This window comes from Paralichthys olivaceus, chromosome 23, assembly GCF_024713975.1.
Source record: "Paralichthys olivaceus isolate ysfri-2021 chromosome 23, ASM2471397v2, whole genome shotgun sequence".
Classification (NCBI taxonomy): domain Eukaryota; kingdom Metazoa; phylum Chordata; class Actinopteri; order Pleuronectiformes; family Paralichthyidae; genus Paralichthys; species Paralichthys olivaceus.
In genome coordinates this window covers 16,887,177-16,902,921 of record NC_091115.1, presented here as the reverse complement: position 1 = coordinate 16,902,921, position 15,745 = coordinate 16,887,177, and the positions used below count along the sequence as shown (strand labels likewise).

The window sequence follows — 15,745 nt, the reverse complement described above, 5'->3', positions numbered from 1 at the left end:
GTGAACTTGTGAACTTTTGTACCTGACAATGAAAATCATGGTGTTTTTCTTTTGCAAAATTCCACCTTGACTGGTCTGCAACAAAGCACAAAAGGCAAGTTGTGTAGTTTTACTTGAAACTCAGAAGTGTTTATTCAAATTATGATGATTTTGTGCTGCATTGTTTGGCATACTATAGACATAATTGTATGGCATAATATAGACAGGAAGTTCTATTATTTTGTCCACTACATTTATATTACATTTACTTCAGAATGAGCTGAATGACAGAAACAGGGGTTCAGTACATGGAAATCATAACCTCTCTCTCAGAATGGCAGTGTTCAGACTTCTCTCTTATTTCTGTGAACTCAGTATCAAGACCTAGCTCCAACAAGACATCAGAGCTGGACTTTGATTATGAACAATCAGAGAGGGGGGTTGTGGCAAAGACCTCACATTATCACGTGACTCCGTCCAGCATGATAATGATCCATGTTACAAAACCAACAGCACAAGCTGCTTCCACCAACACACGTCCAAAGAACTTCAGTGAGCTTTCCAGTTATCAGATGTGAATTCAGTGGAACACATCCTGGACGTGGAGCTGAATCTCTGAGAAATGTTTTCATGACACCCAGAATTCATGCTGTTCAGAGTAACAATGAAGGATTCCTACTCTGTATTAAAAAAGGGGGGCCCTAATAAATTGGCCACAGAGTACAGTTTGCATTGTGAGCAGCAAAAACTTTTTGACATTTAAGTCAAATTTAACCTGTTAACATGTTATTTGAGTATGAAAAGATAACAAAATATTTCAGGTTAAACCAAGGATGAATTAATCAGGCGATATTTTCACCTTTTTCCTAATTACCTTTATAAAATCTCAACTGTGCCTGAACTGAATTTGTACACACAGATGATCCCCAGTGTTGAACCTATCAGATCAGCTGATGACAAGACGTGATGATCAAATCACGATATCCGATTCTGGCTCAAAAGGCAGTTTTGAAACCGTGACCTCATTCTTTCAAAAGACTGTCGCTCACAGAGCGATAACTAACGTCTGCTCCCAAGAACGAGTTTTCTGTTTACCGTATGTGAAGAAGCTTAACAAAACCTGACTCTTGGGGCAAAGCTTCTGTCACACCCACATCACCTCAGGGGAAAATAAAGTCAATATGAAGTCAAGAATCTGTGCAGCTGACTTGTTTACGCCCCCTGCTGGTCCAGAACCTGTATGTTAACTTTCTTCTTCTTGCTTTTGTCTCCAGGTAGTTTAAGGTTCTCCTCTGTGATCTCCGGTTCATCATCAGAGTCTGATTCCTCCTCAGAGTTCAACAAATCTTCATCCTCAGAGTCAGAGTCTGACCCACTGAGCTCCACCAGTGCTACATCCTGAGAACAGGAAGAAGAAATCCCAACTCAATCAATGTACTTTTCAAAGTATTTTGATATCTGCATTAAGATAGAACGGAAAACAGTAAATAAAGGAAGATATTTGCGATGGTTCAGATAGTGGAATCTAAAAGTGCCAGCAATGGGCTGAGAATCTGATGGATGTAGAGAAGCTTTTAAAGGACTGGAGCAGGGCCTGTTCTAAAAGTGCATTTTTGCTCGGTCAGTGGTAATGTGAATTTGCTTTATTGCACGTTTGTGGTTTATATGCACTTGTGTGAGTGTTTATCACGTGCGACTTACCATCTCGATGACTCTCTGTGCCTCCTCCACGCTCTCTATGTCAAAGTGTCCAGCAGGAGCCTTATCCATCTGCTGCTTCAGCTTCTCGTTAGCTTCAGCCATCTGAGGCAGGAAGCTCTGCAGCCGCTCCAACACTAATACACGCCAAACACACACACCTGAACGTCAACCGGTTTTTCTTCTTGGTTTTTCCAAGTACATAATGTAAAAGAACTAATGAATAAGATGTCATAATGCAGTGAATTGATATGAGGTCTCACCACTGCTCCTTGGGACTCTCTCTGTCTGCAGGGACCTGTCAGCCTTCGGCTTGAGGAGAAGCGTCTCGCTGAGACCTGACAACACAAGCAACGAGTTTGTTACATCTCGTCACAGCAAAACCGCGAGAGTACATTTAACCGACTGAGGATTTCCCGACAGTGGCGAGACGAGTTCAGACAGGGAGCACAACGTTACAGTGACCATGATATGAGACGTTGAAGAAACCTTTATCCAGTTTTTCATGACTGCACTAAAGTCGACTCTAGTAGAAATACCCATAGATTATATACTGCGTCTCTGGGGACATGATGCCAATAATGGGTCTGCAACAAAATCTTGCAAGTTATAACTTTATGCAAAAAACAGAATCTCCACAAACAAGCTGCAACTTCCTTTTTAGACAGTATTGTATTACATGTTGCTCCATTTCTAACAGAAGAGACAAGAAAGAGAGAGGAAGATAAAGAGAGAGAGACTAAAGCACATCCTTCAAGAAGAGTGTGTGAGAGAGAGACAGGCAGAGAAAGAGGGATAGAGAGAGGGATCAGTGTACAACCCCACTCCTTCACTTGTAGCATGTAGCTTAGCTGCTCGCTGTCCAGTGTGTACACACCTGCTCCGCTGCCACATGACAGCAGGGCCTGGGAACTCGTCTTCTTCGTGTTCAGCTCCATTTTCAACTTGTTCGGTTTTTTTCATCAACGTGTTGCTGAGAAGAGCAACATCCGGGTGACAGGAAAGAGAAGCGCGCACACATATACATGCTGCGGTTTTACATGGCGCCCTCTATGGTTGGGGAAGAACTCGTGTGGTTGGTAGAGGACAATAATAAAGGTGTAATGAAAACGTTGCAGTCAATATGGAGGCTGAAAGTGAAGCAGACTCGTTAAGGGATTGTTAAAAGTCCGACGGGCAGTTCATAAAGGGACTAGACAAAGTTCACTGGATTTATTTTATGATATATATTCCTGGATTTGTTGTTATCTCTGACTGATGGCCAGTGTGTGTGATGCTGAAGAGAGGATCACTGTTCGATGCCTCGTTTAGTTTGGATTGTAGCTGAGTGCACGTCAATAAAGTTGTCTGGGGGAAAAAAAGTGTTTGTGTTTAGTTCCGGGTCAGCTGCGAGACGGAGAGGAGAGGTCTCACTCCTACCTGTTTTGTCAAGGTGAAATTTTAATTGTCCGCAGCTTCACGAGATTGTTTCACACCGAGAGTTCATCTTTGTCTCTTGACAGCAAATTGCTTCTTTGATGTACTCACGGTTTGATAGGTGAGATCAACAAGTCGTTTTTAATGCTGTATTCATATTCGCTTAAATAATATAAAGTGAATGACACCAGCAATTATTAAAACTGGATTTGCCTGAACGAGCCATTCATCAAGCCTTACGTAGACGATCTTCGGCGGCACTGTTTTCTCTGACGCGGCGACGTGTCTGTCTCTCTGTCTGTCTCTCTGTGTGTCTGTGTGTCTGTCTGTGTTGGACCAAGTCTCCCCGCGCGTCTCCTGGACTCAACACCTCCGCAGCACAAAGGTAACTTCTGGACAAGAAACCAAAACCGAGTGACGACCAGAAGAACCAGCTACTTTAGCGTTTAGCTTCCCGGCCGACCCTCTTCGCTGCTGTGTGTTTACACGGCAAGCTAACGTAGCTATGATATGTAGCACGTCCACAACTAGTGTGTTGTCGCGCTCACTCGGCGGATAGTTGTCGGTTTGGGCCGTTAACTCGTGGAAGAGAAGAGCGTGCACACGCAGGCAGATAGACACCATGGAGGCCTGAGTACAGACTGTTACGACGAGTAAACAAAGTGACAGTGACCAGCACCAGCCCTTGTCTGTGCTCCATTCACTTCTTTACACGCTCATTGAATGTTGTTCTCCTAACTGCCCTCTCCTCTCCTCTGTTTCTCTCATTGTCTTCTTTCTGCAGGATGTTGAGTCCCTGAGGCCAGTTTGTAACATGGACGATGCCCCTTAGCCACTGCAAACAAATAGTGTAGAACTTGCAACACCCCCCCACCCCCTCCACTTAGACTGGATGACAGGAGATGAGACACCGCAGTCCCAGACCACACCATGAGTATCCAGAGCCTCGGAGGAGCTATAGGAGAGTCCCTTGGCTCTAGCCTGACGGTACGCATGAGTGGTGGGTGGAGTGCTCTCTCCCTGAAACCTGTGTCCTCCGGGCGGATCGCATCTCTGTTCCAGACCATGGTCCCTACTGGCTACACGAAGCTGCAGGAGGAGCGGCTGGCCATGGTGGACCTAGGAGTCAAAACTGACGCCAGCTCGCTCCAGAATGGCTACAGACAAGAGGCGTCTCACATCGAGAGCCGGCGGCACCAGGACCGGGCCTCTCGGTCCTCTGTGACCCTATCTGACTGTGGAGACGGAGGCTTCTCTGAAACAGAGCCCATGCTGGCTGAGAGGAGACTCTCAGGAGAAGAGGCAGATGAGGGGGAAGAGGAGGTAGAGGAAGGACCGGGATCTGCTGGGCAGAATATGCCCAAGGAGTCACCGCTGGCTATGGCACTGCAGATCCTGTTGCCCTTCCTTCTCGCTGGATTTGGAACTGTATCAGCTGGGATGGTGCTGGATATTGTGCAGGTATGTCAATATAGGAGACAACTACAGTTCAAACAGAAATACAATGTAGTGAAGTTGTCAGCTTAGTAAACAAATAGAGAGGGGGAAATGGCCGTGAAAACCGGTTCCTCAGTCTGTTTGTGTGGCAGCAGAGGCTTCTGTATCTCCCCAGATGTCAGTGGAGCAAACAGTGTGTAGTTGTGCTGTGAAATGTCCTTGATGATGCCCTTCTGTCCAAACAGATAGTGTGTTAGTGTCATGCAACAAAACAAAGAAGTTGAGAGGGAATTCAATTCACAGCAGCAGAAAAAATGTCATTGAAAAAGTGATATTTAAAACTTTTACCACAACATTTACTTTAAACACATTATCAACCACTGTAGGTCTGATCCCATCTGAGATATCTGTCCGTCTCTGTCGTTTTACCTCCTTGACCTCAACCTCTTCTAATTTCCTCATTCGTGGCCTTTACAGCTCGGACTTCCGAGTTAAACAATTGGGATTGGTTGTTGCCAACTGGTAAACTAGAGATGCACCAAGGCTAACATCCTGGTGAAAATAGAAGTTCCTGGAATCTCACATATATCTGAATCAGCTCCAAAATACAATGGGTTCTTCATAGGGTCATGCACCACCCCTCCACAAAATGTCATGGAAATCAGTTAATTCGTTTTTGAGTAAGACAGAGAGACACATCAGAGATTTGAATCTTGAATGTTGCACCTCATTTAGACAACTGTATGTATTAGTGTGATTTTCTACTGGAAATTTGTTTTAATACAGAAGTTGTGCTTCAGTGTTGCTAACTGGTTAAGAGATTTTGTAAATGAGTTTCAGTGATTGCATTTCAAGTTCTATTTTTAGAATATAAACAATTGTGAAAGACTTGAATTACAGCCAACTTCCTGACAACAGTGACAAACCAGTCTCTCGACTCTGTTGGATTCATTTACACTTTCGCAGTTACACATGCAAACAAGGAATTTGCTTTATCTTAATGGTATCTCATCATTTCACTACCAAATAAGTTGAACTGAAAGTGGAGCAATTAAAAGGTCAGAGATGTTTAAAGTCATTTTCGTCCACAGCACTGGGAGGCGTTCCGGTATATCACAGAGATCTTCATCCTTGTACCTGCCCTGCTCGGCCTCAAAGGAAACCTGGAGATGACTCTGGCCTCCAGGCTGTCCACTGCGGTGAGACAAACACACACACACACACACACACACACACACACACACACACACACACACACACAGTCAGAGTTACACACTGTCACGTGCGCCAGCTGGTTCAAAATATCTGCACTTCCTGACAAATCTATTGTTCTCTCTGTAGGTCTTCTTGTTTTAATTAGCTAGAATCCATCTGCAGTGAGTCAAGACCCATATTTTTTTTATTTTGTTGAAATTCTTGGTATATTATTGTTATGCGATAGGCCCACAATGTCTCAATGTGTCGGTTTGAATTAGAGCTTGAATGCGGACATTTTGAGTGAATTACACTCATGAAGAGTGCAGTGGTTTATTGATCATAGAATGAGCCATAATCATCCGTCATTAAATACCAGTCAGGTCTATTCAGGCAATTCCACCAGTAGATGTCACTAAATTCTACACACTGTACCTTTAATGACCACAAAACCAAATCGATGGACTTTTTGTTCGGTACAGTTTGGAAAAGATCATGACACAGGAGACATAACATAACATTTAAAGTGCATGCACATCATGATTGTTGCATAGAGTTCACAATCCCACATGGTTTTGGGGAAAATGTTTTTGTCACAGGATGATTTGGATAGTTGAAAGAGGTCATGAGGTGAATGGGAGGGGTCAGAGGTTATTTTGTGTAGTTGTGTTGGTGCGTTTGTGGTGGTGATCATTGATTATTTGTTCACTTGTGCTCCAATCAGCAAATTGTTGACCTAGCACCAGGTGACTTTATAGGAAACCTGCCCACAATATAGATCTTCCTTGTTGGTGATGAATCTGATTATGTTTGTGTCATCTGCATATTTGACCATGGTGACTGAGCTGTGATGTCATGTAGTTGGTGTAGAGGGAGAAGAGCCAGGGTGAGCGGATGCAACCGGGATGATAAATTGTTAATCTTAAGCCGCTCCTGTCTGATCTGTCATGGAATATTAAATAAAATGACTTAATTTACATGTCAGTCGAAGTAAAAGTTATATACCATCCTGTATAACTCTGGAGGTGCGTTGTCAAGTCTGAGAAAATAACTGATGATTTCATCCAGACTGTCTTAGCTTAGGCGTGGAGACCACAAACAGAAGCCTGTATTACAAACTGGTGGGGTGGAGAGTCATAATGTAGTCTAATGAAAGTCTAACAAAGGCAGCAGGGTGGGTGTTCAGTGTATTTGGAGCTTAACCCATGAGAGGGGTCGAAAGTCAGGGTATCAATGACCTTTTAACACCATTGGCTTGATTTTTATACCTTTTAAGATTTTTTTTATTGTTGCTAATGTGTTCTTATTTAATGTCTTTGATTTTATTTTAAAGCACTTGAGCTTCTCATGTTCTTGTTATTTGTGGCCAGGCCTTCACAGTCCCATAGTTTCATTTAATATGTTTTACTGTTAATAAAATGTTTTTTTGCATTTACCCTAACTCTAGCGTCGTGTCCTCCTTGTGTGTAGCAGTCACAGGGTGGACTCTACTTTAGTGCGCCTCACCTTTTATGGCTGTTGTGGTTTGGGTTCTGTTTTATTGGTTTTTATTATTCTGTCTTTACTCCCCACACAGGTGAATGTGGGCAAGATGGATTCACCAATTGAGAAGTGGAATTTAATCATTGGTAACCTGGCACTGAAACAGGTAATAAAACACACACACACACACACACACACACACACACACACACACACACACCGTACCCTAACCTAAAACTAATTCTAACCCTAAAACCAAGTCTTAACCCTCAAACAGTCCATTGAAAAAGAAAAATTTCCTCATTTTCTAAAAATGTACTCACTCTATGCTAGATAGCTATAAGTACAAGACCACACACACACACACACACACTGAATTCCAGAGATCCTCAAGACATTCTCCTGAGGGGCTGTATTTGTGAATGCCAATGTCCTATTGAGAGCCTCAGGACTTTCTGCTGACTTTCCTTGGCCATTCCCTTAGAGCGTAGAAGACACTGACAAAGACGTCAAGAGAGCTTTCGGTGATAAGAGCTGACACTGTCGTCGATGTGCTGTAAACCAAAACATGTGATGTCTGCAACGGAATTTATATGTAACCTCCTGCTTCTGCCTGCTGCACCACCCCTCAGCAGAACGCTACAGAGATTTCTGTGCTGTCATGAATGCATCTGAGCGGAAAATCTCCTGCTGTGTTTGTTCATTTGTGAAAAGCAAACTCTGGAGAGAGCCCAGACCCCACTCTCTATAGTTCATGTCTGAAAACAGCTTAGGTTGTGCTGATGGTAATTGGTGTAACCAGGTGGGATTTCACTCTGACCGTTGCTCTAGTATCTACCCACACACTGATAATAACATGTCCACATGTAACATCATAGTGTTTTATGAGCTTTGTGATTGATATGTTACACAACATGTCAGCAGGAGGTGTTATGTCATAGAGGATGATTCACCGTGTATATCTGGAGCTGCTGTTATCGCTAATCCTCTAAGTACCGTTTTCGTGTTTTCACAAACATGGTAATTCTTGTTATCTTTAACCACTAAAAGTGCACAGTAGACAATGCTCCTTCCCTCTGTGCTCCAGGTTCAGGCCACTGTGGTGGGTTTCCTGGCAGCTGTAGCAGCTGTGGTTCTTGGTTGGATCCCAGAGGGGAAGTTCCAGATGAGCCACGCCGTGCTGCTGTGCTCTAGCAGCGTGGCTACAGCCTTCATCGCGTCCCTGCTGCAGGGTAAACACTCACACTCACAGCTGGGTCACTTCTGTCCTCCCCCTAGTCGCTGGAACTGATGTCACATATATGTTACAAAAACACCCACAGACTGTGTGTATTATAACATCTGAAAGTTATCAGTAATGTAAGGACCATTAGTAAAGTGCTCCACCGTTCCTATGTCTTGTTCAGGTATCATCATGGTGGGTGTGATCGTGGGTTCGAAAAAGACGGGCATCAACCCAGACAATGTAGCCACACCCATTGCTGCCAGTTTTGGTGATCTCATAACCTTGGCGATCCTGGCCTGGATAAGTCAGGGCCTCTACAAGTGCCTGGGTAAGTGAATAATTGTTGCCTTCAAAACTGGTGCACTCACACACACGATTACATGACGACATCAACAGCCTGCGGGTTTCCATTATGGCCCGTCACCTCCTCCTCTCTGGCTGGGCTGTTGAGATGACTCTCTGTGGTGCACGACAATCAAACTTTCCAAGTTTTTTGCCACTAGGTCAACACTTATCTTCTGTTGTTTGAGGCGTCCCTAGTGCTTGCACTACATTTGTCCGATGTTTTCAGCTGTGAGCGGCTCCTGTATTTCTGTTTGTTGTCTGCTTCCTAACTGTGGACATACTCAAAACCTGCTCATAATTGGTATGCAGTTAAGATTTAGGTCAGTGTTTCAGCTCTTATTACTGCTACTGCTTCAGGATTAGGGCAGACACTCATTAGGTTGGGTTGCCTTGTATCTTGTGCCTGTGTCCTTCCACCTCACCCCCCCAAGGCCTGTGCTCACTTTCATTTCTCATAACACATTGAAAAAAAAAAAAACAGACGTGGCACCACATGAGACCTGCACTTCCAGGACATTGTGGTTACATTTGACTGGAACAATCTTGATTCGCTATCTGACCCCATCAATTAATATATAATTAACACACACACACACATACACACACACACACACAGGGTGAAGGAGAGAAGTTCTTCCAACAGATTATCACACCACACAGCATTCTTTTTGCTCTCATTTTTGCAGGAGACTCCCCCCTTATCCAGGAATATATAAATATTCATTAATTCAATATTCAGTTATGTGCTGCTTTAACACCAAATGCAACCCAAATTTTTCGCACAATGAAAGTACATATAAAGTCAATGCAAAGAAGTGATCAGATGCGAAAAAGATACTTATAGACCAATTTGCGTAACGCTGAGAATGAAAATCCTAAAAGGGACACTGGAGTTGGTGCTCAATTCAGATTTTTTGTGTGTAGCTGTTCACATTATCTTTTAAATTGTGTCCAGTATCAGACTCCAATGTTAACTGGTCATGACCCTGATGTGAATTGCAGGTGCGTTTACAGTATAATATCTCCCTTGATATGCATTCATACAGACTAGTTACGATACGACCCTTCAAGTTTTGCTTGTACAGAAGTGTTATCTAAGTGCGTGTGAGTTCTAAGACATCACTTTCCCTCCACTGACAACCTCCGTTGAAGCTTTATACCATGTTTGTTTTCGCTGGGTGACTCCCGTCCGCCACTTCAAAAAATTATGAGCAGTGTCGATCTAGAGCTTCATAAAAGTTGTATTGAATTCCGACACAGGTGACATGGCTGTTCAGACTGAGGTCACAAATCAGATCTGTATCTAAATCTGATTTGAAAAGATCAGATTCCATGTGATTTGTGCCGTTCACAGTCATTAAACAATCAGATCTGGTTCACATCGGGGAACAAATCAGATCTGTGCCACTTGGGCCCACTGTGTGAACATAGTGATACCAGAGTGCTTAATAATTTTCTTCTGTGGCATGAAAGAGAACACTTAACTTCTAGAGGTAGATGGGTCTGTGGGAAAGGTTGATTGTTTTGCAACATATATTCAGATTTTTTTGTATAAATATTGAATTTGATTTGAAAAGCGTTTGTTTGTAGTGAGCGTAACAAAGTGCGACATCCTAGTCATGTGGTTTAATACTGTGCCATCGGGCACAGTCAAGTACTGGGATGCTTTTTGTTACTTGTGTGTTGCTAAAACCATATGAAGCAGCTCTTCTAGCTTTTGGTTGGGTTGTAAAAGTCGGTATCAACATGAATGAGACCAGAACTAAAAGAGAAGCAGTGTTGAAGTCACTTAAGACTCCCAAACATTACTGACTCTGATCTAGTCCACAAAAAATTACTTTTATAGAGATTTTTACAGAAATCTCCAGAGCTATCAGGTGGTGCAGCAGACAGAAGCATGTCTGACAGCAGTGGTGCAAATAAAAGAAAAAGAAGGCATGTGACGGGTCGTACATTTATTTAGAAAATAAAATAAGCCCTCCTCTCCATAGATGTCACCAAGTGCACACCTGCCTTCATCGTACTATATGGTTTACTGGAGGACAAAGAAAATAACAAGGCCGACGCCACATTTCTTTCTTAAAATGAAGGTCCTATTTTTTATCCTTGTAATAATAACAGCTAAAATCATTTTCTTAAAATTGTATCTGATGTTTAGATATCATCTTAAAACTCCCCCTTCAGGATCTTGTGACCCCCAACCAGGCGTTCTGACCTCTAGTTTGGGAACCATTGCCTCAGAATGTGGCATGACTGATGAGTGTAGTAAAGTTGAGTCAGTAAAGTAATGCTACGATGGTCAGTTTGGTCAGTGTTTGGTTAGGATGTTACCAAGATGAGAGGTGAGTTGTTCTGTATGATACACTTCCCACAGTCAGCCAGCAGAGGTCCCTCCTGCCTCACTCTGCAGCACAGACCACCTTCTCTCCTCTTTTTGACGGAATTGAAGTCACCAGATATTTCATGTCACACCCAGACTTTGGTGCAGACTTGTATGACTTAATTCCGGGAACACTGGCAGGAGTTTTTCCCTGGAAAATGTCTAATGCTAGTTTAACTGTACGACAGAGATGTTCACCACTATGAAAAGAACAGCTGACTGCTGTGAGCGAAATGTATTTAACACACTTCCAGGGCAGTGAGACTCACTGACTCTGTCATTGTCTGGACAGTGGCGCGGTTGTTCTGGAGCCTAGTCATTCCAACACTCTGTGGCTAAATAGGAACTAATGGTCACTGTACTCTCCATTTTGACAGAATTATCAATCAAAATCACATGATTATGTATGCAGCTAAGATCTTAGACCACCTGAGTCAGGATAAGATGCCGGCGAGACGGAGCAGCTGTAGGAGCCAAGTGGAGTCCAGAGGAGTTTATTTATAGAGTGCTTCTAATGCACAGGATTGTGACAGAGTGCTTCAGCGAGAGGGCTCCTCAATGACTAGAAGCAGGAATGATGAAAGCCTGAGATAGAGAACAAATACCAAGAAACAGAGACAGCGCTTGTGAACATCCACAGTAATTGTCTTTGTGTGGATTTGTTTTTTCTGTGTCGAAATTCCCCAATCAATGGAATGTCAGGTGTAGTGATGATGAATTAAATTGGCCGTTGGTTGGGGAATTTTGACGAAGTGGTTCTACTCTCATCTGCAGACGTCTCCCACGTGCACAGAAGTTGCGCGAGCACGACGACAAGAGCTGAAGCTGGAGCAAAGAAAATCTAACCACAAGCTGGGGATGTTTGAGTGCAAGTGCAGTGTTTTGAATGAGAGGATTACAAAATCTGATCAAATCAATTGGTCCTGCTTTCAAACTGAAAGACCACTCTCTTGAATAAAGAGAGGTAAAAAAAAAAAACAAGGCATCAAACACATCAGAGCTTTAAAAAGATTTGTTTGGCCACTTAGGGAAAGTAGAATAAGCTGTAAACACAACAACAGATGTTTACCTTATTGAGTTGTTTTGCCTGATGTACAAGCAAATAGCCGTCTGGTAGCACACCCTGCAGACACACAAGTCCAGTGTTTCCTCTCTTTTAGCTCTGTTTGGTCTCCACCACCTCTTGAGGCAACTGTCCAGCTCCTAAGCTGCTTAGCAGCATCCCAGAAAAATTTAATTTTGTGTTTCTGGCCTCGTTACCACACAGGATATCTCAGTTAGAAAAGCCCTGACAGGCTTGTGTAAGCCCACATTGGATTCATTGTTGACTCCCTAGAGCAAAGAAACATCTTGCTCCTCTCACTGGTACTTTTACATTTGCAAACTCATGCTGGGTGTTGTGTGGACTTCTGCTACCATTAAGCTTAGAACTACTTATCATTATTGAGACCATCATTTCATCCTTCATAAGCATCTTGCCATTTCCCAGCTAAAGGAGACTTTTGGCAGCCTCTTCCCAAATGTGTGCCTCAGTATATCTGACTTCAATTTTTATTTTAGGACTTAGAGTCTGCTCGAGCCCATAAACCCCAAACTGAACACCAGGCCCTTTCTGCTCTGCAGCTATGAGACCAACAAGATAATAAATCTGGGACTGCTTCCTAATGACAGTTTTTTAGTGCCTGGAACAGGATTGTGCTGAAAACATCTGGGGGGGGGGGGCCAAAGCAGGTGCTTAACCCTAATTACTCTTTCAAAATAGCTGTTTTGTATTATATTGCAGAACAAAGAGGCATGGTAATAGAGAGAAGGTCAGACAGACCTTCCTGTGTGTTGTGTTTCCCCCCTTTGCTCCACTTCCTTCCCCCATTGAAAATGTATGAAGTTCAGGTGTTTTCTTGCTTTAATTCAACTGCCAAACCTCTGTGGATTTGCACTATTTAAAAACGGAACAAATATTTATATCTACTATCTATTTTTCAATCTGTTGCTTTCACATTAAAGTGCATACTTGCACTACAATTGCTATTATTATGCACGCTTGTTTCGTGTTCCAACTAACATCGGCTGTCGTGATAACCTCAAAGTAGATTAGAAACTGTCTCGGTTAACGCTGTGTTTTCTTATCCAGCTGTGAACGCGTTCATAAGACAGAGACAGAGGCATTAATTATGAGTGACATCGACACAACCATGGATGAAGTTTTAAATATGATATGAGAAAAAACACTGATATCTGCCCAGTTAAAGTTACTTTTAACAAAGTAAAACCTAAATGATGATGACATGACTCAAAATTATGAAAAAATGATAAAGAGAAATAAGTTGGGATTTTTTTGGGATAGTTTTACTGAGTTTTCTTTTTTGTTTGACGATGAACAAACACTTTTAAACATGTGATTGAAATAAAAAAAAGTTAAAGAGGAGAGAATTAGTGTGTGATATGTGAGAAATGTGTGATAAGCTGAGTCCGACTGAAATGTTAATTTATAATCAAGAGAAATATTGAAGAGCGTGTGGATCATTTTTCTAATTAAGGTAATCAGAGGCTTCGTTATTAGTTGTCATTATTTTGTTCTGATCTACTGAGCAGCATGAACACTGTCTGGTTATGTCAGAATCAAAGGATTTTTGTTGTATTCAGGTTTTTTATTAATGTGATAAACTTTCCCTCTGTTTGTTTGACTCTCTATTTTAAAACCAGAGTGGGCACAGTAGAAGTCTGGAACAGAAAAATGTATTCCATCATCTATAAATTATAATTTTTGATGAATATTTCAATTTGATCTATCTCTCTCTCTCAACAATATATATATATATTTATTGTTAAGCCCAATGAGACAAATTGTGATTTATGAATAGGAGCTTCACAAGTAAAATTTGATTGATTGATTTACGCTTGGTTTTGTTGTGGTGGCCATAAATAAATCAATGTGAAACACTGAGAATTGTAAAATGCCTGATTTATAAGGAAACTGTTGCAGGTCAGAGGAAATCAAGTTAGCTGACGGTTAAATGTGGCTCAGGGCTCATTCATTTCACTCTGAGGGTGAGTAATAGACTGCAGTCATGTGCCTCCTAATGTGGTCTGAACGATCAAGTCTAATGATCAAATGTGTCTCGGGTGCGTTCACACAGCTGCTTCAAAGATAGCAGTGATTCATATTGTAATTTGAAAAGTCCTTAGCGTTTTTTGCATCCTTGTGTTGTCAGGGTTCATCTCTGTGGAGAGAGATTAAAGCAAAGAGATTTAAAAAATGGAACTTAGAGTGGAAATGTGTGAAAAAAGAAAGAAAACGTATGATTCAGATACCATTAGTGGCACGGCACCCATGTGGTTTCCTGAACACACGCTGGAGTAGGCTCCAAACCTCCACCCAAATGGAACAGGAAAAGTTAACGCTTCTCTACTTCACCAGATTCCTATCCGTATGTGTCGTCACTGGTCTGCGCCTTCTTCATGTGTCTCACTCCTCTGTGGATCGTCATCTCCTCCAAGCACCCGGCCAGCCGCACCCTGCTCCACTCCGGATGGGAGCCAGTCATCACTGCCATGGTCATCAGCAGGTGTGTGCGTTTGTCTTTGGAACCGTGTTTGTGTGTGTTTAGTCCTGAAAGGGGGAAGGAAAAGCAAATCTGCATCTGTGAATGGTGTCTGGTTCGCTCGATGACTCATCTCCTAAACAAATTGCAGCACATACACCCCCGGTCCCCTTGAGCCTGGCAGCCGTACAGATACAGCCAGTAGGAAGGGAATGATTGTCTTGCTCCCTCATTCCCCGTAGCGCCCGTCTTTCAACACTCAGGTGACACCATATTTCTCAGGCTTTAATAGAAGAGAGTTTGTTTCCGGACACAGCAGCTGAAAGCAACTGAAAAATCCTCCATTGCACACTTTATCTCTCGCAGCTGCTGGAACATTTTAGTGGGCTCTTGTGTAGAAATGCACACCAATCCATCGTGGAAGGCATTTACATAAAGACAATGTCGGGTTTCTTTTTGCATGCCCTCTTTCTGTGTCTCTCCATGCGTCTCTAACACAGACACAGTAACACCAGTTAATGAGCTAATCATGTTGTCTTCTGCAGCATTGGAGGACTCATCCTGGACAAAACAGTATCTGACCCGAATTTGGCTGGCATCGTGGTGTACACCCCGGTCATCAACGGTGAGTCACAGAATTGGCACTTGTTCCTCCTTCACTCTGAAAGGCTCTGAGGCATCGCTGTTTGATTTGCAATTGCTTGCCCCTGTGGCACGAACCGACAAGGAGATTGGTCAAAGACTAGGCCGAGGCTTATTAGCTTATTAAAGTCCTAGGGGATTTAGAAAAGAGATTCAGATATGTTAAAAGAACAACACTTGTCCCAGATTCTATAGGTCACAGAACTCACAAGAGTCAACGCTACAGGGTTGTGTTCAGGATTCTACATGGGGATCCAACTAGAATCATTCACTCACATTATCTTGCACACACATACAAGCTGCATTGTTAAATTGTTAAAGAGTATATGATCATTATCGCTGATTTTGTTCAGACCCCAATTATTTCCCACGGTTTCAAATCCACGTGCATGGTTTTTAAATCTA

General features: G+C 42.6%; 2 protein-coding genes across 2 annotated transcripts in view; one reads left to right on the top strand and one right to left on the bottom strand.

Moving 5' to 3' along the window:
• Positions 1 to 104: 104 nt before the first annotated feature.
• On the bottom strand, positions 105 to 2,713 carry nopchap1 (NOP protein chaperone 1). The gene is made up of 4 exons (XM_020099842.2): positions 2,555 to 2,713; positions 1,941 to 2,015; positions 1,681 to 1,814; positions 105 to 1,377 (listed from the first exon to the last, which is right to left on the bottom strand). Exons 1-4 carry the CDS (start codon positions 2,613 to 2,615, stop codon positions 1,192 to 1,194), a joined length of 456 nt encoding a protein of 151 aa, XP_019955401.1. The 5' UTR covers positions 2,616 to 2,713; the 3' UTR covers positions 105 to 1,191.
• Positions 2,714 to 3,335: 622 nt separating this feature from the next.
• slc41a2b (solute carrier family 41 member 2b) overlaps positions 3,336 to 15,745 on the top strand; it is a 31,332-nt gene continuing 18,922 nt past the window's right edge. The window contains exons 1-8 of the mRNA XM_020099841.2: positions 3,336 to 3,478; positions 3,878 to 4,554; positions 5,622 to 5,729; positions 7,301 to 7,372; positions 8,294 to 8,438; positions 8,613 to 8,759; positions 14,575 to 14,722; positions 15,244 to 15,323. Of these exons, the coding sequence (XP_019955400.2) occupies positions 4,024 to 4,554; positions 5,622 to 5,729; positions 7,301 to 7,372; positions 8,294 to 8,438; positions 8,613 to 8,759; positions 14,575 to 14,722; positions 15,244 to 15,323 (1,231 nt within the window). The 5' untranslated portion in view covers positions 3,336 to 3,478; positions 3,878 to 4,023. The remainder of the gene's footprint in view (positions 3,479 to 3,877; positions 4,555 to 5,621; positions 5,730 to 7,300; positions 7,373 to 8,293; positions 8,439 to 8,612; positions 8,760 to 14,574; positions 14,723 to 15,243; positions 15,324 to 15,745) is intronic.

Excerpts from the sequence above, each read along its gene's own strand:
- nopchap1 (XM_020099842.2), bottom strand. The coding sequence starts at position 2,615 with ATGGAGCTGAACACGAAGAAGACGAGTTCCCAGGCCCTGCTGTCATGT. Across the intron at positions 2,016-2,554 it reads GTCATGTGGCAGCGGAGCAG|GTCTCAGCGAGACGCTTCTC; the intron begins GTGTGTACACAC and ends TTGTGTTGTCAG. Across the intron at positions 1,378-1,680 it reads CACAGAGAGTCATCGAGATG|GATGTAGCACTGGTGGAGCT; the intron begins GTAAGTCGCACG and ends TCCTGTTCTCAG.